At 42.3% G+C, this 21968-nt stretch overlaps 1 protein-coding gene across 1 annotated transcript; it reads right to left on the reverse strand.

Moving 5' to 3' along the window:
- Positions 1–1197: 1197 nt before the first annotated feature.
- On the reverse strand, positions 1198–21966 carry LHCGR (luteinizing hormone/choriogonadotropin receptor; the record flags this gene model as incomplete). The annotated part of the gene is made up of 11 exons (XM_010706641.2): positions 1198–2545; positions 4522–4602; positions 6293–6478; positions 7491–7565; positions 8078–8146; positions 10135–10212; positions 10301–10375; positions 10900–10974; positions 12660–12734; positions 15618–15689; positions 21926–21966. Coding segments are annotated over 11 exons (2079 nt in total), but the record flags the coding sequence as incomplete, so codon positions are not given.
- Positions 21967–21968: the final 2 nt, after the last annotated feature.

The raw sequence follows: 21968 nt of genomic DNA on the forward strand, positions 1-21968 counted from the left end.
CAGAATGTTATCTAATACTCTAAAACTTTAATCACAAGCCTGGATAAAATGTTTGCTTTTCATTCTGTGAAACAAACTGCCACCATGTAGGAGTCCTAAGCTACAAATTTGGTTTGGTGACTGAGCATTCCCTGCTCTTCACATGAGAGATGGTGAATCCAACCAACCTGTCAAGAGTAAGTAACTGGTGAATTGACTTGATCTGCAGGCCCTGGCTATTGTATACCTTTCTGTCCACAGGAATATGAGCTTTTCTAGAGGCCAATAACAGTCCCTCTGTTATGTTGCAATAACAAAAGAACACTCAATTGTTATTTAAATTGGGAATGCAGCCACAAATCTGGATCTTATTAGCCTTGGAAAACATGTGGTGAAAAAAAATGATGATTTTCAATGGGAAAACACAGTTGCTGCAAAGTAACTACTCTGCTCTGTCAGCTGGGAGTGAGGTTGGAATGTGAGGGCTGAGGAGTCACCAGGGCATTCTTAATGCCATTGGCACTGGTGACACTGGGGACAGGGCAGATGTGAATAGGGCACTGTATTGTCCTTGGAGAGGAAATAAGGCAGCATCTATCCTACTGCTGAGCTTACAAGGACCCTTAACAGCTTAGGTGGCCAGTGTGGGTGTGTTTGATACATAAAATACAGTCCTGTGTAGAGCACTCAGCATTCTGCTGCTATTGCATTTCTTTTCTTTCTGTTTCTGGATCATACGTGGCTGCATGTGGGTTAACTTTTTTTTAAATAAATTACCTGTATGCTCCAAGTGAGATCTAATGTAAACTGTGACTTTTCTAGCAACAAAGATTCAACAGGTCCAGTTGTCTTGTTGAACACTGTTCTTAAGCAGGTGGCTGTGTAATTGGATGTTTCTGTTGATGAAATACAGGAGGCATCTACTTTAGTGCTTCTTTCTTTAAACCCCCCCCAACATGACAGCGAAGCTGGCGAGAGTGGAGAAGAAAGGATGAGGGGTGGCAGACAGGCACTACTGCAGGAAAGCAGATCTGCAGTCAATACAGTACCCTACAGTACCCATTAATCTGAAGAGCACCTTAAATACTCCTGGACTCCCTTGATTCTCCCTGAGGAAGTATTTCACCTAATTCACCTACTAATCTCCTTCTGTGCCTGTTGTTACTAGAGAAGAAAAAGGAGAACATCGCTTTGAATTTCAGAACAGTAATGCTGCATAGGAAGTATTGACTCATGATTTTATTTACTGTGAGAAGTTCAAGATATGAAACAATCCCTACTTGGTGCAGCTGGCACCATAGAGCATAGCACCTACTAGCACTCTGGCTGGCTTTTCTTTGTAGAGCATCTTGTTTTGCACAGCTTCTCTGATGCTGACAAAAGCAGCAATGCCTGTGAGGCTTTACTGGGGCCTGGGGCTGAGCTGCCATTTTTGCAGTTGGAGGTGTAAGCAGAGAAGTAGTTCATTCGACAGAGCTCTGCTCGGCTCTTACAGCAACCTAGCTTGCTCATCAGCAGAAAGAAATCTCTTTGGAATGCTTTAGTGAAAATTGCATACAGAAACGGGTTTGCGCAGGAATTGACTGGGTAAAATAAAACCAGCAGGATCTTGGAGTTTGTCACTGTGATGAGAGGCACCTTAAAGGCAGCAGATATGGCGAAGAAGGAGATGGGGGCCATGCAGGTAAAATCCGTGAAGATCAGTATGGCCATTCTCTTGGCAATCTTGGTATCTTTATTTGCAGCTACCAGCTCAGGGTTCTGCACAGCGATGTATATCTTGATGTAACAAGCACAAATGACAACGAAGGCTACAACGTTGAGCACTAAGATCAGCAATATGTAGGCTTGGGAAAGCCCTGTTTCAATATCCATGGGCAAACAGATGCTGACCTTCATGTAGCTGCTGACGCCCAGCAGTGGCAGCACTGCTATCAGGATAGAGAACACCCAGCCACCAAGCATGATGGGCACGGCGTGCCGCAGCCGTAGCTTTCGGTCCAGCTGCATGGCGTAGGTGATGGTATGCCACCTTTCTATGGTGATCACCGTTAGCGTGTACACGGAGAGCTCACTTGCAAACACAGTGAAAAAACCAGCAGTGCTGCAGCCGCTGCCTGTTTGCCAGTCTATGGCGTGGTTGTAGTACTGCCCGCTTGTCTGAGCATCCACCGAAGCAATGAGCACCAAGTAGAGCCCCATACAAAAATCAGCAAAGGAGAGGTTGCACATGAGGAAGCGAGGAACCGTGAGCTTGTAGTGGCTGGTTATGAGGACGAGGAGCACAATCAAGTTGCCAGCGATAGCAAGGATGTTTATGAACCAGATCAGGACCCTGAGAAAACTGTATCCTAGGATGTCTTCACAGGGGTTAAAAGCATCTGGTTCTGGAGTACACGTCAGTATCTTGGGCTGACAGAAGTCATACTCAAAGTCAAAGCCTGTCATCTCATCCTCATAAAAAATAGTTGAGTAGCCGTAAGGAAAGGCTTCTTCACCTGTTCCAAGTGGGTACGTGTGCTTTTCCGCTGGCCACAGCGATGTGTTGAAAGAAGCATCTCTGTAACTATTAAAATAACAACCCACCCAAATAGAAGTGAGCTATTTGTTACATGTTGCTTGCACTCTATAAGATACAACAGATGACAGTTGTTTTAAAACACTTCCTATATTTGCTTCTACTGAATGTTTATAAGCATCAAAGCCCCTGTAAGGATGCTTTTTGCTGGGGTAGCAAACTTGGGTTGAGGTTATATCCACAGAAGTGTTTTCTTACCCAGCTTACCTATTTGTAAGCACTTTATCTTGACTGCTTTGTAATTGAGCCATCTTTCTCAGTATGCCAGTAGACTGCAGTTCAAATCATAGTAGCACTTGAATGAATGGATCGTAGATTTTATGCGTATGGGTTTATCAGATTGTTATAGAAACTAAAGTAACTGAAGGATTTTGGTTCTGCTCCCTTGCCTCCCTGAGGAAACACTCAACAAAGTTCTGAGACTACATGTGGCTTGAAAAGTGCTGAGAAATTTGATTGCAGCGTTATAAAGTGAGGAGTGCATCATTAACTAGATAGAGTATGGCAACAGCTAGGAATACATGAAATTTAGACTGGAAAAATGCCTACCTGTAAATGTTTTAGATGTTCTAAAGTGATCTCTAATCTCCAGATCATCTGTAAACCTATCAAAGTGTCAATAAGCCTATCATAGAAGAAACATTTTAAAAGCAAGTGCTGTCCCCTCTGATTCCCTGCCAGAATAGCTACCAATATCACAGTTATCCCAGTTGTGAGTGTTTGGTGGGCAAACACTCAGTCTTCGATGTGAGACTTGGAAAACATTTCTATTGAGGACACTAGTTTAGAAAAGTCATAGGTTTAGGACAACTGAAATACATGCTTAACCTTCTGCAGTTCTTGAAGCCTGTATGTTAATCTCTTTCTTTCTGGAGCAGGTTTGTAACTGCCACATAAAGCTGGGTTGCTTTTCAGCTATTTTTGTTAGGTAAATACCTTGCCAATCTTGTTACCTTAACTCTTCTTTCATGAAAAAACTGCCCAATATCTTACTTTTACTTTTCTGGCTTAAACTGGAAGAGCAGAGAATGTTTGACTTATTAATTAAAATAATTGTGATTTTTCTGAGAGGCCTTGTAAACATGCTATTATGTAATAAGAAAAAACAAGCTCTCCTTGTAATAAGAACTCTGGGTTTTCACCCAGTTTCTGTTGTGGTTCCTAAGCTTTAGAATTTGCAGCCTTTTAGCCTGAGAATCGTAACCCTGTGTTCATCTAGATCCCAATGAGTCAATCACATTTCAGCTGTATTGCATGTGTTGGCATTTTTGTTTTTCAAGACTTTGCAATGATCTGACTTAATGTCATGGTTAAAGAGAAGCCCCCAGGTCTCCCATTTGGCAGGGGATGTGTGAATATTTGCGAATCCTTCAACTCATCCATGAAATAATGTGCTACCCCACCAGTTTTGATATCAGACTTTTTCATTGTCCTACTGGATGCAGGTCATACAGAACTACAGGATGATATGAAAAGATATCTCAGAGGTACGCAAACTGCATGGGCTGGTCAAACTTCTAACTCAGGGATTCTCTTTTCTATTTTCTATTTTCCATTTTCTATTAGCACAAGTGATGACATTGCAGACTTCTAATTATTTGATCTATGGGCAAAACATATTAACAATGGCAGCTCTCTGATTCAGTCAAACTCCTGCAATTGTCTTTGAAAATTGTCTCCAGGTAGCCCTTAAGTTTGTTAAATATGTAATCACTGTTTAGAAAGCATTTCAAGAATTTAGAAGAGAAGCTGTTGTGAGGGAAGCACATGGAAGGGTGTTTTTTTTTCCCTTTTGAACATAAAAATCACAAATCTTGGTTTAATGATAGTAAAATTACCACTGTGCAACTTGTAAGGGTGACTGAATTAACAAAAAAAGAAGGCATGGTGTTTTGGAAAAAGCATACAAGTAGCAAGAGGAGAGTCCATATTTGGAATTTCCAGCTTCTGTGTGCGGTACTTACAATATTTCACTAGTTGTTTTCCTCACTATGCTTTCACACTGTTTGGAGAAGTTGTCAAAAATGGAAAGCATGGAATTTTGCCTGAAATAAGAAGGAAAAGAAAGTTGATTTTCAGTCTGGATTTTGGCCAAATTCTCATCTTCTCTGCAAGTGATCTTCACCGGCATGTAAAGTGAGCTGGAATTGGCAGTGCAGATATTCATGCAGGACTTTGAAAGCAGGGGTAGGAAAGCTTAAAATGTTCTGACAGTGAGCAATACCACATGAGGTGGTCTTTCATCTCAGTAGTTTATGATGTACTCATTATAGTGAAATAACTTGAGCTGTTTGGGATCTGCAGGTAGATATTTCATGCTGAAAGAAAAGCTATTTGAAAAGTACGCATTGCAAGACCATATATTTGGGAAAGTCATTGGTTTTGAGGCTTTAAAGGTATGGGCTAAATACTATGTACTCTTAAGAGAACGAGACACCTGGATCTTACAGAAAGATTTACGTATAACGAAAAATTAAGTTTCAAGATGCCAATCTAAGCACCATCATAATACTTATCAATAATGGGATGGCAACAGAAGTTGCTATAGCATGTTTTTTTTTTCTGCCCACACTCCAGTGCAGGAAAGTTTTATGGACTGAATGCAACTTCTATCTCTCTTACATAGCTCATGACGCTCTCAAATCTCAAGAATATTTGGTTTGAAGACTTTATTTGCTTTAAGTCTGAGACTTGCCTGGTCAGATATATGTAAGACCTTGCCACCATGTTTCACTGGTCATCTGGTGCAGTTTATAGGTGGTAAGGAATGGGATGTAAGGAGGGAGGGGAAATTGAAAGCAGAAAATACACGGGGGAGGGTGACAGAGTTCAAGGGGGTACAAGGAGACAGCACTAGAAATACTTGACTATAGGGTCTTTTCTTAACTCCTGCAGAAGTAGGAATCGCTTATTAAGATGAAGAGAAAGCATATCATCACCACCTATTCTATCCTGAAGGATGGGATTATATTCCTGCCTTGCAGCACAGTCCTGATGTGATGGTATGCAAGTCATGTTGATCAGGCATCCTACAGCTGCTTAGTACATCTTTTCTGTAGGCTTCATCTGGGGTAGGTGAGAAGTGTGGAATCTTCATAACTTCAGCAAAACTCTTTAGGATTTGCTTTGGCTGACTACAGCCAACTGAGAGTTGAAGAAAAGATGCTGAGAAATTAGCTCCAGCTATCCCATATTGACTTATACAAATCAGTGGATGGGAAGTGCTCTGTGTGTCAGTTTCCAATTGTGAACTGTGGAGAACAACCCTGTCTACTATCATCTGAAAGATACTGAGTAACCCAGCTACAAGGTCATCGTAGCACTTGCATTAAATATGCTGCATAACTAAAGTTGCAAGTTTTTTATTTGTTTGTTTTTAGGACAAGTGCTATTGATGTAAATATACCTTCCATGTGCTGGAAAGATATTTTATCCAGACTGCTATTTTACTGAGATATCAAGAAAAGTATAAGCTTTCAGCAAACTTAGAATAACATCTCAGCTGGCTGATTCTAGACCCAGGATGTGAGAAATTTCTCTTCCCATACGAGTGGAAATACCTCTCCTGGATTCAGTAGAGATCTGTTGTTTGGAGTGAGGTTTTGCTGCATTCCACAGTTTCCCCTGAAAGACAGGTAGGTCAACCCATCCAGGACAGGCCAGCTGAACGGAGTGGAACTACTGTTTTGGAGTTTCTGAAGTCCTGCAATACAACAGCGTGCCATTTGGACTTACTTCTCTGTCCTCAGGTTTCGAAAAGCACAGCAGTGGCTGGGGTAGGTCAGAACGGCTTCCAGCAGACTGCTGAATTTATCCAGAGGCGGCAGTCTCTTCAATGAGTACGATGACACTGCATTGAGGACCTGGATGGCCTCCAGCCCATAGCTAGGCAGGGACTCCAGTGCCGTCGAAGAAATGTCCCTGAAAATCCAAGAGTACTTTCATTTCTTTTCATACAAATATAAGCCTCACCAAAGCATGAAGATAGATTGCAGTGACTCACTTTTTTTTATGAAGGTCTACATCTACAAATTCACTCAGTATCCAGCTCAGAGATGTACTCTGTGATGCTGCAGAGTCCTTCCCTGCAACCCAGGAGCCCCAGGCCCCTTCCCTGCAACCCAGGAGCCAGTTTTAGCGTGTGGAAATCAAAACCTACTGTGTTGGGGTTCATTCTAGGTGTTTCAACTAATGCATTAATTGAATATTTTATCAAAACCTGCACTAGAATGCACTGTTCTTGCCAGGACCAACTTCAGTACTTTGGCTTAGAGTAACTTTAGGAAAGGCCATGTATGGGACCAAACATTTCAGAGTTAGGCCATTAAACACAGAAAAAAGAAAAGGCTACAATTATGTGAGTGTTGCTAGTAAGACTGTGCAATGCAAAGCACCAGGGAAAGGAATACAATGGCACATGTGGAACAGACTGCTATTTACAGAGCCACTCATTGGCTTTATTGCATGCAGCTACAGCCAGTGCAGCCCTTAGTATGTACTTGATGAATGAAGTATAAGGATGCTAATAATATATTTTATTCAGAACTGGCTTATAGCACGTTGTCAACCAGTTCACTTTCATAAGCAAATTCTAAAATAGTACGTTGTAAGAACATGCTCATCCTACCAAAATACAACTTATTCTGCAATGCCAGGAAATATAGTGCAGAGGTAGGATCAGTAGGCTCTGACACAAATACAACTAAAGCCACCTACATACCTAAGGGGCAGAGATCAATACCAAGGCTAAAACTGGCTGGTAAGTGTTTGTCATGATGCAGGCTGAGCTTTGTGCCCTGCAATTTCATGGCACCTCATTGATATGTTTCCATTTTACACGAAGGTGCTAGCAGATCAAGCATGCTGCCCACGAGCATTACACAGTTCATACAGGATGTCTACAAAACCAGGTAAAGAGTGGTTTGATGCTTACAGGACATCTGGCCCGGTGGCCCCTCTCAGGGCATCATTGTGTATCCGCCTCAGGTTTTTGTTGTCCTTCAGAATCCTGTGGGGTCAAACATAAAGTCTTTACATCTGCCTCCTGAAATACCTCCTTCCAATCTATCTCCACTCAAGCTTCCTCCCATTGCAGTGAGTTTGTTCCAGCATCTGGTCTGAGATAGCTTATATTTCTTATGCCACTCCTTCTTCCATTGATGCCATCAGGCTGCTAGCATCTACTTTTAATCCTGGTTGTTTCCAATTTCTTCTGATTTAAACAAGGAACAACAACTCTGGTCCCTATGCAGCAGGACCCGTGTACAGAAATGCAGCAAAGGTTTTGCCAAACCACAGGGTTAGGCCCAGAACATGCGTGATTGATTTAGATACTACTGACACATCCCAGTGTAAAATGCAGTTTCCTGAATTTCCTCTACATGTTCATGCTTTCCACTCTGCTGCTGACTTGAGGAGTGTATTGTCTGGCCCCTGCTTTTACCAGGAAAGCTTGGACCAGGTGATCCCTGAGGTCTCTTCCAACCTGATCTTGCCTATGGTTCTATACAACATACTTACAGTTGATTTAACTTGGTCCCATTGAAGGCATGGCTGTGGATATCTTCAAATCCATTTTTATAGAGTTTGCTGACGATTAACAAAAATGCATAAGGAAAAAAATTCAAGAAAAGATGAGATTGTTATTTTACTACAAGTTAATCTTAATGCTGTACTCAATTATTGTATTGTCTGGCTTATAAAGAATTTTGATACCTATAGATAGTATAGCTGACATTAGCTCAGAAACTATCATAAAATTGAAGCTTAAATTCCCTAAGCACCTTCCTGTTTAGTGTTCAAGAAATCATCTTCTTATGTGCAGATTCTCCTTGCTCTGTGGATCTCTGTGCCCTCGTTGGGATGAGACCCAGAAACAAGATGTGATTCCAGGTATTGCCTTGGCTCTGGGACAGCAACCTGCGTGCAGAAGACCTGGATTTTGTGATTTAAGCACGTACAGGTACAAGGCTCACAGCAGTGTAGTGTACAAAGCAATTGTGAAGTCCGGAGGGTGCTGCTGGTTTGCATATTCTCTGTGGACATACATCTTCCAGGAGCCCAAGAGAGCAGTGCAGAGAGGTAGGAAAAAGCCTTTCATCATTCAGTGGTCAGCAAGCCCTGAACTCTGCCACAGATGCCTTGCCCAGGGAAACTTGCTGCCAGCCCTAGGTTTTTGATTCCCACACTGGGGCCAGATACTAAAAAGTTGGACCATGCCACACCTGCAGTCCAGGACCTTCCTTCATTAAGCTATCTAACTTGTGGGTACGATTTCATGGAGAAAGAAAGTGTTGTGATATAGGTTAATGTTTCCAGTATCACCTGTATATAATCATTCACATATAATGTTCTTTAATATTAAGCCCTAACATAAAATTTGGTGCCTTTTATGGAGGGCTCTTTATCTCTCCAAGTTTTACTGTTCATTTTCCATTTGTTTTTGGAACATCAGAAACAGGCTGTGAAGCTGCTCCTGAGAAAAGCTGGGCAATGCCTGGCTGCATTTGATATGAGTCTGTGCACAATGCTGAAATTAGCGATTTCCTTAAAAAACACAGCCATGTTTATTGTATTGATCCCCCTCCTCATGAAGCACGAACAGCCCAAATTAGCTCTTTGAAATGCAACGTATCAGCACAGGCTGAATTTACGCCCTCACAAATTACTTGTGTTTCACCAAACCGTGCTGCAACAATTCAAATTCTTTCAGCTAATTGCAGTTAATTCTATAGGGTGGAGTTACAGTGTAGCTCTGCAATTAGGAAACTGCTGATAAGGTAATTCTTTTCTCTCCCATCACAAAAGGATAAGAGAAAAGCTGTTGTTGGTTGTTTCCTGACTGTGAGTTAGACTCTGGTCCATTTAATAGTTTAGGAATACAGTAAAAAATTTCTGGCACGTTCATTTTTTTGCACCGTTCACAGAATCATAATTTTGCTGAAGTTATTTTGTGAATTGGTTGGTAGGAAGGAGGCAGGAAATGATACTGTAAGCTAAACCATTGCTCCCCTTTAATGCCACGTGGTTGTTGTTTTTGGCTCCCCTATCAGTTTCTGAATACACCAAATCTGTGTTGAAGATATGAAGGCCCTAATCTAGCCAGCTGCAGTACCTGCTCATGCTTGGCATCAGCCAAGCCCATTTGCAGGCACGAATATTCATGGAGTGTTGCACAGAAGTTTGGCTTTACGTGCTTGTAGAGCTGTGTTTGTGCTGCATGGCCAGGAGCTGCTGCTGCCATCTATGGAGGCGTTCAAGAAATGTATAAGTGTGGTACGAAGGGACATGGTATAGTGGGGAAATATTGGTGGTAGGTAGGCAGTTGGACTGGATGATCTTGGAGGTCTTTTCCAACCTTAGTGATTCTATGATTCTGGCTCTCTTTGGCTGGAGCATCTCACCTGGCATTAAACCCACTCATCTCACAGGCAGCTGTAGCGTGCTAGAAGGAAAGTCTTGGTATGGAGACAGTACAGACATATGGAGCTTAATTTCAAGATTCTTTTCCAAGTGAGGCTGCTCTGCTGGAACAACAGTATTACCATCACAGAAGGAGCTGGGACTGCTTTACTCACAGTGTCAGCGATTCATTGCTCATCCCCTGGAAGGCATTTTGTGGTATGGTTGTCATATGCAGGTTGTCACACAGCTCCCTTTGGGCGGGAAAAAGAAGTTACCTGCCAGAGGTACAGGTGCAAGATAGGATGATTCACAGCTGGGCAGGGGTGGGCCTTCACTTACAAAATAAAATGAGCTTCCGAGGAGAAGATCTGAGTCAAGTCTGGGAATTCTATTATTCCGGTGTTACAGATGCTCCTAGAGGAAAGCACAATTTACAGGAGGGAAGGTTACCAGGCTGGTTGCAAGGAGAGGCCAACCCCAAAGGTACGTATGTTAAAATGAATAATAAACATAATTTTTAATTAGTTCTAATGGTGCTTTTAAGATCTGTGAAAACCACATATAGCATTCTCAAGCAGCATCCTGGAGTAGCAACATATTTCCACATTAAGAGTACAGAAGATGTCTTAGTTACTCCTTTTCTATCTCATCAAAATGAAAGTTTTACTCTAATAAGCACTAAACAGAGCTCATTAGCAGACTTTGCTATTGTTTTATCCATTGCTGCTCTGCCTTACGTTAGTTTATTTTCTTGCCTTTTAAAAAACTTTACCACTGGTAAGCTGCATATTAAGGCTACTTTAAATGATGTATGAACTTCTGGTGTGCTGCAGTGTGTGAAGAACTTCTTTTCCTCATAATTTTTTTTCTGTGATCTGTCCACTTCTTCATAGAAAGAGAAAAAAATAAAACAGAAAAGAAATGAAGTACTTTCTTACAGATATTTCAGCCTTGGAAGGTTTCTGAATGCTCCGTCCTCAATGTGCAAAAGATTTTTTGTGTTCAGGATTAATCTGTAATGAGGGAAAGATATGCTAGTGTTACAATTGTTACATACTTGGAAGGACCTGAGTGTGGCTGGTGGTTGACCTTGCTGGAGAATTGCCATGTATGGAATGTGATGGAAGGCTCTCAGGATGTGAACAGACATTCTAGAAATGCACTACAAATGCACTGATAATAATAATAAAAGGTTATAATGGCTAGGTAGCCAAAAAAAAAAATAAACCAAAAAACCCAACAGTCTCCTGAGTTTGCATGGCTCACTGCACTGAGTTTTCTTGGTTTGGATATCCTGGTCGCTGGTGGGTTGGTGTTCTGTTGCTTCTTTGCGATCCATGCTGGGCTCGCAGCAACCTACCGAGAAAGGTTCTGCTTTATCACTGGCATTCTATGCACAATCAAATAACCTACCAAACTTGGGCCAACCCAGTATTAAGATCTACTGGACTGGATTGTTTATGAGGTATAATTTAGGGCAGATGTTTTAGGAGGAGTCTCACTGGATATGAATACAGCTTGGGACTAGGTGGGAATGCAGGACTTCATTACTTACCTGATGGCCAAATGCACTGACTGCTGTTTTATAACTTACTCTTCTATATCTACATACACAATGAGATATCATTAGCGTTAATAACCTGAGTCTCCAGGCTGCCAAAGATGAGCAAACCCTAACTGAACAGCTGTGAGGTCGTTTAGCATATGAATTTGCAAGGAGAGTTCAAAGCCAAGAGCTGCACTGAACACACTGCCCCTGCTCTTCCAGTAAAAGTGGCCTTGACTGCAGCTTGAGACAACAAGCGTGAGACCTGCAGAGTATTGAAGATTCAAACAGGTTTTCCTGCTACTCTCCTGCAGCTCTGTAATAGTCTTTCTTAGCTTTCTTGTTTTGGCAGACAGGCAGATGATGAATGCATCAGCTCAATCTTTTATTTCTTACTTAAACCCACCATTGATTCTAGTGGAAATCTGACCCAGTAGGAGGTGGACAAATCTGTCTCCTGCTTCTTTGAGCAAGCATCTTGCTCTGATGGAATTCACATAAGTGGGAAAAAAAAATCCCATGAATTTGTCCTCGTTCACTCGTTGCACTGTAGTTAAAATACTCACTGATCATGCTGTAGGGAAGAACGCAGTGATGAGGTATTTAATCAAATTTATAGTTCCCAATTTCACTAAATATTTCAGAGCATTCTCCTAGCAATTGCTTTAAATCACATGCACTCAGACGCCTGTGCTAGGCAGGTCAAGTTTAAAATTAGTACATGTTCTGTTTGAGTAATGTTTCAGTGCTCGAAAGAAGAGCTGCATACTAAGCATATTCAAATACATGGGTTTGAAAACTGCATCTACAAAAAGGAAGATTTTGTTTTCTTATTGACTGATTTCTCTGCTTAGAAAGCTCAGCACTGTGGTAGAAGTAAACACAGAGCTCCAGTCGTGTCATTGAGGTACTGAAAGGAACTGGGCTTCATATACATAGATGTCTTTGCATGATTCAGATCTCCAAGGCTAGAGCCTGCATAGAGCTTGTTACTTCATACAGCACTTTGGACAGAAATGTTAGTCAGAACAGATCTCATCCAAAGCCAATCAAAGTAATGCAGGAAGATTTGGCCTAGGGATACTCTTCTGTCGGCTGCTCCTTGACGATCCTATATCACAAGGTGGATGCCTTTTTTCCACCACGGCTTACATTTCAGACAAAGCGGGAAGGCTGTCGAATGCACTTGCTTCTATTCTCTCTAGGGAGTCACTCTGAGAGATTTCACTGTAATGGAAAAGACAGACACAAAGCAATACATTAACAGAGGAGATACCAGAAACCAAGTTCCTACTTACATTTGCTTCTTTTATATGTGGCTATTTAAGCCTCCAATCAATTTTTGTTGTGCAGCAATGTCCTTGCCTTGCCTCCAAACTCTAAGTCAGTTAGAAAGTGCAGCGTTTTGCTACCTTGGCAAAAGGTTATGGCAACCATCTGGAGTAAGGATCTCCAGAGCAGCCAATCTCCACTTTCTCAGTACATTGTAGATAAGGTAGTGACTGAGGGCTGAATGCAAATGGAGTCAGCTCAAGTCTGTGAGCCTTTTGGTCCCACTTAATGTGTTTGTTTGCATGGACAAGGATGTAGATAATTATGTATGAAACCCATAAAGTCGTGGTGATGGACATCTAATGCACATAAGTACAGACACACAAATATGCACTCAGTGCACTTTATATAATAATTGTTGGATTTAAACGCTGTTTTCATTACATCGTGGAAAGTTATGGAAGTGGCTCTTTTCCATCATTACACGGATCAACATGATTGTTTTCATAGGCATTACATGATTTTCACATACCGATGCTTCTATTCCACACATACAGTTAAGAATGTTGCATACAGAGAAAAAAAATCACTTTGGTGATGCCTGCCAAACGCCTTCTAGATTAAGTTTCAAAGAGTGACACAAAATTGACTCCTGAAAGTAAATAGTATATATTAATGCATAGAGAGGGGAAAGGTCTTCAGAACAGCATTTTCTCTTGACAGAATTGACTGGAACAGCACAGAAACTGTACCGAAGATTATACCCTGTCAGTAAAGCATAAATACTTTTTCTAAACACTGGAACATGCCTATAGAACTGGAGTCACTGTTGTCACAGCTCTGAAAGTTATCTTATTTGAAGTGTGATCACAATAAAACAATTCCTACGGATGTTTATATAAAACCCCTTAGACCACGATGACCCTTAGACCTTTTTTTATTTGAAGTGGCAAAGGGGAACGCATACCAAAAACTATATATTCAGTATATTTCCTACAGAAATACTCATGATTTTCTCCATCATCAGAATTCAGTGAGATAGTTATTTTTTTTATAGTACAATGGTTATTCATGAATAAAAGATGGATGCAGGTCAAGTGGTCTCTTGATGGCCTGATTCAAAGAGGCTCAGGGCTTAGCTGCATGCACTGGGTTGGATCAGGAACTACTTGTAGGACTTGAAATAAAAGGCTCTTTCAGGACCAGGGTCTGAATTATGAGACCCCAGATCTCATGGTTCTTCCCTCAGATCCTTCCTACTCTCCACTGGCTTTCCACTTACATATGTCTAAAAGAGTTATGACTGTGACAGTAAATTATCATTTGATTTGCAGTTGGTGATGAGTTGCCAAATTGATGATTTAGAGATTTTCAATTTAAAAATATGCATTTTTCAAAGTAACACTGAATCTCAATAAAACTGTGTAGTACTCTATAGATTTACATCAGACAAACACATCGATTTCTATGCTGTTAATTTGGAGAGATGTATTAAAAAGACACAAAGAAGTCAATTCTCTTATGGAAGAGAAAAATGTCAATGAACAAAACAGCCTCTGTGAAGAATGGGTTATGCATGCAGTTTGGGAAAAAATTAGCAGCAAATCATATAGGTAGAAGACAGTCATTAGATTTAAGTTGATCTCCCATCTAAAAATGCTAAGTGATTATTACTCATGAAGATGCAGTGCCATTAGCTCAAACTGTAATACTCTGCTCTAGTTGAACAGACATGGACATAGTTTAGGTTTAGTTTTTCTACTCATTAGAGCTGCAGAAACACAAAAGTTTATAATTTGGCTGAAATTGTTTAACCATTGAGCACTAAAGGTGAAACCAGTCCAACTGAGGATTTAGGCTTTTGCATCACCCTTATCCTTCAATTCTTTGTCTTCGTGAATGCACTGTGAAATGCACCTGTATTCTCTTTTTGTCTCCTGGAAAATAAATGTTGTAACATCTCATGCGTATTTTAATATCTGATATACCATAGTTTTTATAGATGAAGAAGGCAAGTCTAAAATCTGCACCTAGAATAGTTAGTGGCATTATCTGTGCTGCTGCTTTTAGTTACTGGGGGAATTGCTTCTGAATTCCACAGGTGTGTCATCAGCTTTGCCTTTCGATGAAGACTTCATACAGACAAAACAAAAAGTAATGAAGAATCAAACTTGCCATCTTTTAGTTGGAATAATGACAGAAATAAGGGTGGGACTGGTCAGCCCAACCTTCTGGTTGAGCCCTTCCTATAAAACTGATGCAAAGTTAAGCAAGGAGAAGCAATGCCAACCTGATGTACAAAGTTGCCATGCTTGTAAATGGTAATAGCCAAGAAAGGGTTCAGTCCTACAGATCCTCTTCCATGCTTACCTCTCAGTGCAGAACAGCAAAAAAAAAAAAGTCATATTTGAGCATTACAGAACTGTATAATCACAGAATACCACAGCTATCATTGCAGAGATAACACTTTATGATAGTTTTATACCTCCTTTGCCAGTCAAAAATGCCTTTCATCTGTTATCGAGCTGTATCCAGTTCTCTCCCATGTGCTTAATGTTTCATTACATGATCTGTTAAACCCCTGTCAAAAAGCAATACCTTCTCAAATCATGTTTTAAAGATTGTTGACAAGAGATGACTGGTATGTAAGAACAGCTTATCCTTTCCTAGAGAGCGTGGGTAGCTTTTTTCTTTTCTATGAATGCATTTTTTAGGAACACATTTTTATTTTTTTATTTTACTTTACAATAATGTAAATAGAGACTTTTGTTTTTGTTTAGTTAAAACTTCCAGCAAGGCATTATTATAAAGAGTCTCTGGAAAATGTTGCCAACTTACATGATGAAGGCATCTCGAAGTCCTTCGAATGCATGTGATGGGATCACTTTCACAGGAAGGTGAGTGAACGACCTAAGAAAGGAGCAGAAGGAGGACAGGGTTTTAAGGCAAGGGATTTCCTTGTTTACAGCCTGTACACAATAAAGCATAGGGCCCCTTTATTTTGCCTGCAGATCTTTGTATATCTGGGGTCTGACCCATCTATCATTGATCCTAGTGAAACAAATTTGAGGGCTGCTGGCTCAGTTCTTTAATAGCACAAATTTGAGATGAATATGGTCAAATCAATAATAATCATAAACTATTAAACAAATGTATAACCTGATGGAAATGAGCTGCTATATTCACAGTCAAGTGAAGCTACAGGCTATTTAAGGTTATTTCCTTTGGAATAAGTGGCTTTCACATAAGGCTGTACAACATTTGTTTCAGGTCTCAGGCTGTGTGCAAGTGCTAAAGGAGATCTGAGTTGGCCTGATGATTTAATTATTTATATTAAATTGCAGCAGACTGATTTGCCGATTAAAAGCAAGTGTGCGTTTCCCTTTTTAATTCTTTCTTTACACTCACTGAGATACTGAGATGTTAATGGTCCTGTGGGAGACAGATCTGCATTTTGCCATCCTGCTCTGCATCTGAACTATGGTGCCAATTCATACAGCCATGGCCATGCCCTCCCTGATAATAGCCACAGGAAAATATTTAACATACTTCAGGACATTATCTCTGTGCAAACAGATAATTGCTCTCTTTTGTTTTTCAAATTACAGATAGCTAGACGGAGACATCTGCTTACTATCCTCGAAAACATGCTGTCAGGGTTTTTTGAAATGTTCCCTTGCTATTCATAAAGCCTATTTTTGTTTTTGTTGTTGTTGTCGTAATTCTTTGTATAAAGACAATTTAATAACTTTACTGGACAATTTGATGGATGAGGAATTGGTTGAAAGGCCACAGCCTGAGGGTTGTGGTCAATGGCTCTATGTTTAGGTGGAGATTGGTGATGACCAGGGTTCTCCAGGGGTCCATCTTGGAACTGTACTCTTTAATATCTTTATCAGTGAGATAAATTATGGGATTGTGTGCACCCTCAGCAAGTTTGCTGATGACACCAAGCTGCATGGTGCAGTTGGTACAGCAGAAGGAAGGGATGTCATCCAGAGGGACCTTGAGGTTCAACATAGCAAAGCGCAAGGCTTTGCACTTGGATCAGAGTAACCCCAGATATGAATACAGACTAGGAGAACTCCTTGGGAGCAGCCCTGTGGAGGACGTAGGGGTCTGGTAGATTGATAAGCAACGTGGGCTAGCAGTGTGTCCTTGCAGCCCAGAAGCCCAATGGTATCCTGGGCTCCATCAGAAGAAGAGTGGCAGCAGGGGCAGAGAGGTGATCATCCATCTCTATTCTGCCCTCGTGAGGCCCCATTTGAAATACTGCATCCAGTTCTGGGGCTCCCAGCATAGGAAGGGTGCGGAGCTGCTTGAGAGCACCCCAAGGAGGGACACAATGATGTTCAGTGGGCTGCGCACATCTTCTTTGGAGACATGCTGAGAAAGCTGGGTTTGCTCAGCCTGGAGAAGAGAAAGCTATGTGAAGACTATTATAGCCTTCCAGTAATTCAAGAGAGATTAAAAACAGGAGAGAAATCAACTTTTTTTGCATGGATAGATTCTATCCTAAAGGAAGGGAGATTTAGATTAGATGTCAGTAGGACATTTTTCACTGAGAGAGAAGTGAGGTGCTGGATCAGGCTGCCCAGAGAGGTTGAGGATGCCCAGACCCTCGAGGTATTTAAGGCTGGGTTGGTTGGTGCCTGTGACAGGGGGTTGGAACTTGATGATCCTTGAGGCCCCTTCCTACCCAATCCATCCTGTGATTTACACACTATCGTGGCAGGCTGTCATGCATACGTAATGTTTGGGGTTAAATCAGTCTAGATGTACTATGGAGACTGGTACCAATTCCTTGATGCAATACAACATGATCTTTAGCAAGTCACTTATTTTCTTTGCACTGATTTTCTGCAAGTAAAACAGGTAGGGGAACAGTGTTTCCCTACCTTATAGGGGTGTTATAAGAATATGGATGTTTTTGACACCACTGGGATTGGGCTCCACCTGTCCCTACACAGATGCTGCCATACACATTATTTACCCTGAGAGAACAGAGATTTGCAGAGAATCCTGCACTAGGGATTGACAGGCTGACGAAAGTACCTTTGGGAAGGAGCAAAATGTAAGAGCTGAGAAATTGCAGCTGTGGCAGCCAGAACCTCTTCAGAGCTGTACCATCAGCTAGGGCTGCTTGGAAAACAGAACATATGTATTTGTGACAATGTCTGCACGCACACAAAAAAGGCAAAAAACCCCACAGTGCCTGTCCCCCTGCATGCAGAAGGCCTCTGGAACAGTGCTCCTGGCTTTGCCACCACACTGATGGGCTGAATTCAAGGTGGGATGAACCAGCACTTTGATAGGTACTGTAGTTAAACTGCATGAAAGCACTTAATCCATCCTGTATTTATACTTAATTTTGTTTTGAATTCTTGCAAGTTCACCTTGATAGCTGAACTCATCTGTGAACTCATCTGTGTTGGTATTACCTTGACTCATTAAGCATCTCACAGAACAGCAAGCACAAAGGAAAAAGGCAATTTGGACTTTCCTCTTAATCCTTGTAACAGTGATGTAGCACACGGAGAGTGTTCCGCATTGACAAAGATCTTCCATTCACAAAAAGGTGAAAAATGCTTTCAGCCTTTTCTTTTCTGCTTTAGTTTTGCTGCTTGCATCTCAAACCCTGCCTGTGCTAAGGGAAACAAATGCATTTAGATAGCTCTTTCCATACCCCAGACATTCTGGAGAAGATCCTTTAGCTGCTGAGCAAAATCCAGCTGTGTGTGTGTATAAACATTTAAGTTAGCAGAGTTTGGCTGTTTGGTGCAGGCTTAATTCTGCCCAAAGCCCAGAGTAAAGCAAGACCTCTGCTGGGCCTCTGCTGTCGAGCGTGACTGATGTTGGTAGCACAGAATGAAAGTCAAGCAGATGCTGGCAGGAATTATATATCGATTTATTTTGGATAGCACTCAGAGTGTGATGCTCAGATGTGACCAGTGATTCATCTCAGAGCTGGAGAAGCTGCTGACAGAAAAAACAAACTGGGTTTTATAAAGCATTCGTACCCGCAGCTTTCTCAACTGACTTGTATGGCCTCTGAAAGAAGGACTACACCCCTTTTAATACACGATACCAGCACCAGTTTGAAAGAGTTCTGTTAGTTAAAGGATGAGAACTTTTGTACATTTAAGAAAAGCCAGTTAGCTTCTTTCATGTCTAATACACAATAATTTATGGGTACTCGCTGATTGCATTCAATGGCTGGCAATACTGTGACTTCAGATAACCATGAAGCGTTTTATCCTTGGCATCCAGATGAGGTGCACAGAAAGGAGGAGGGAGGCAGCCAGCCTGCTGGGCACTGAGCGGTGCCTCACACTGGGTTTTCTAGGCAGCTAGGCATGAAATTGCCAGGCTAAATACGAGTATCCAAACACCATGTGGCATGCAACCACATAGGGTTATCCATATTTCTAATGCCACAGAGGTGAACTGACAAGGTGGATTTTTGCTGAGTGACAGACATTTTAGTCCATGGTGTCCTTGATCTTAACTCAGAAGTATTCAGAGTATTTACTGAAAATCAGACTGAAAACTCGCCATTTTCCCAGGACTTTTATCAGCTTCTGGGTGCAGTGTAAATTACGGACGCTGATTATTAAAGCCCTGTAGACCAGGCACTGTCCACCTGCAATGGGAGCTAAGATGCTGCATATACCTCACAAACAGCCAAAGAGTACATTCAGGTGATGATGGGTGACAAACGTTATATCCTACCAAAGACATTTTGGCCTTGAAACTAAATTCCAGTGTCAGTCCCCACAAAGCCAAATATGCCTCAGTGAAGACATGACAGAGACATCCACTTGTTCAGCTCTTGGCCCAGAGCTTTGGGTTGGGTGCCTGGCACTCACTGTGTGCTGCACATTGTAACGCAGAAGCCCTGCACACGGGGTACACAGCCAGGTGAACCTCACTATAAAAGGAGGCTTTCAAAGGAGCACAAAGGAATTAGGGATCTGACACCTATTATGGCACAGGAAGAGTTGGGTGCTTCTCCATTTAGACTTAAATCAAAGTTTGCATATGAAGCATGACTTCTCTGAGGTCTACACAGTGGGACCAACATAAGGAGATGGGGCACCCCAGGCAGCATATTGGAGCAATCTGGATCAGTGTGGGTTTTTTTTCCCCCAAAATTATAGCGAGTATTTGCAAATGCTACATTTGGAACAGGCTGATCTTTAAGGCTCCTCCCAACCCCTACCAATCTATGAATCTACGATACACCACAACTCCTCTGGTGCACCCAGGTACAAACGTGACACAAGTAAACTTGTAAGACTTCTTCTCGTACATAGAGCTGTGCAGGTGGGGAAGAGAGATGAAGAGAGATTGGTACAGTGTGAAAAGACAGAGACAATGAAATGAAAAAGCTGGGAAAGACTTTCAATTTAAACGACTGCATGATTCTGTGATGGGTTATATCATGAAAGGGTGGGAGAGAGGGAAAAACAACACCCAAGTGCGCAGATGAAATGGAAGGTATTCAGCTCCCAGCAGAGAGCTCTGCACCAAAACCAGGCACTTCTGGGTGTAAGAGGGCATTTCCAGGAGATGGACATATCTGTGCAACTGCAGATTGAAAGAGTGAGGGATTTTTTTTTGATATCTGGATATGATATTGACTTTTAGAGGATACTGCAGGGATCAAAATCTCGGTTGAACTCTTATCTGACTGTGTGGCAGGTTTCTGCAGCCAGCCTCACAGCTGGACTCTGCAAGCAGCTGCAAAGCTGTTATAGCAAAGGTTAAAGAGGAAAACCCTTCTCTTTTCCTTGCCTATCACCTACCCTGCTGATCTGAGTAAAATATAACTGATAAGAGGCCCTGTTATCTGTCTCAACCTGGTCACGGGGGTGGGGTGTGGATTCTTTTTGGAGCGGCAGACAGAAAAAAAGGAAGAGTACATCAAAAAAGAAAGTGGAAAAACCACACCAGTTTGGAGCTGCTGATAACCTCTCTGGGCTGACATGTTTCCAGAGAGATGTACAGCACCCTAATGAAATGCTAGAGTTCTGCAATGCCTCTCCTCCCCATATGATGCTGTGTGGGACCCTTCCCCTGCCAGCACCGTAAGTGTTACCAGCACTAGGGCAGAAATGGACTTTGCTGCAGTCACTATGGAGGATACTTCCAGCTCCCTGAGCTTCCTCTGATACTATGGTAACACAGGGACATGGGGAGGGACAAACTGAGGACAGAGCAGTATCCAACACCTGAATTCAGGGGAACTAATCAAATGGCTCTGAACTAACACAACTTGGTGTTTCTTGAGCGTATCAATTCTCAAGCTGGGAAGAAAGGAATGAGCATAGCAGGGATGGTATCATCCCTGGGGAATTTCAAGAGCAAGTCAAATTTACAAACAAATTGCATGAAAATGGAAAATATCAGCTTTGTTTCCGAATAGGGCATAATAAGAAAAATCTCACTCAATTCCTGCTCAGATAGCACAGCTGCTGTTTCTGGGATCTCTTGGTTATCTGCTGCTCCTCTAACGCCACGTTTTGACGCTGGGGTTGTTTAGATAAGTGCTGTAACTCAACTTGTATACTGCATCACAATGCTCTGATACATATCGTGTACTGGCCGTGCTCTGCCAGCTGGGGAGCTGGGATAGGGTGAGGGAATCCCCATGACTCCCTTTGGGTGTAATCCAACCCTGGTTCCCAGAGAAGCATCAGTCAGGGTGGGACCGCCCTGCAGAGACTAATCAGCCCCCAACCTGTCACTGGTTTGGGCATCCCAAAGGTGCAAGGAGCGCTTCTGGGAGGACCAGGGAGCTGCAACTGGGACAGGAGCACAGTGAGGGATGCTGTGCTTCAGCTCAGAGGGTTCTGGGTTGCACAAGATCTGGGAGAAGGCGCGTGCGAGAAGTCAGGCGGGTCGGCGAGAGACAGAAAAGACAGCAGATATCGAACCCGTTCGATCCCGTTCATACAAAGTTACTCGGGCCACCGCAGGGCGCTGTTACGGGATGCGCAAAGTGACTTTACCTTCCGCCCCAGCAGGAGAACACAAAAAGTTCAGCCAAGCGCATCCGCACCGTTTCTTGCCATCCCCGACCCCGCGCCGTTCCGGGCACCCAAGTTCCCCACAGGACACCCCCGGGACCCCGCGGTACTTACGCACGGGCGGGCGCGGGGCGCGCCCCCGGCGGCGGCGTAGGGC

This window comes from Meleagris gallopavo, chromosome 2, assembly GCF_000146605.3.
Source record: "Meleagris gallopavo isolate NT-WF06-2002-E0010 breed Aviagen turkey brand Nicholas breeding stock chromosome 2, Turkey_5.1, whole genome shotgun sequence".
NCBI lineage: Eukaryota > Metazoa > Chordata > Aves > Galliformes > Phasianidae > Meleagris > Meleagris gallopavo.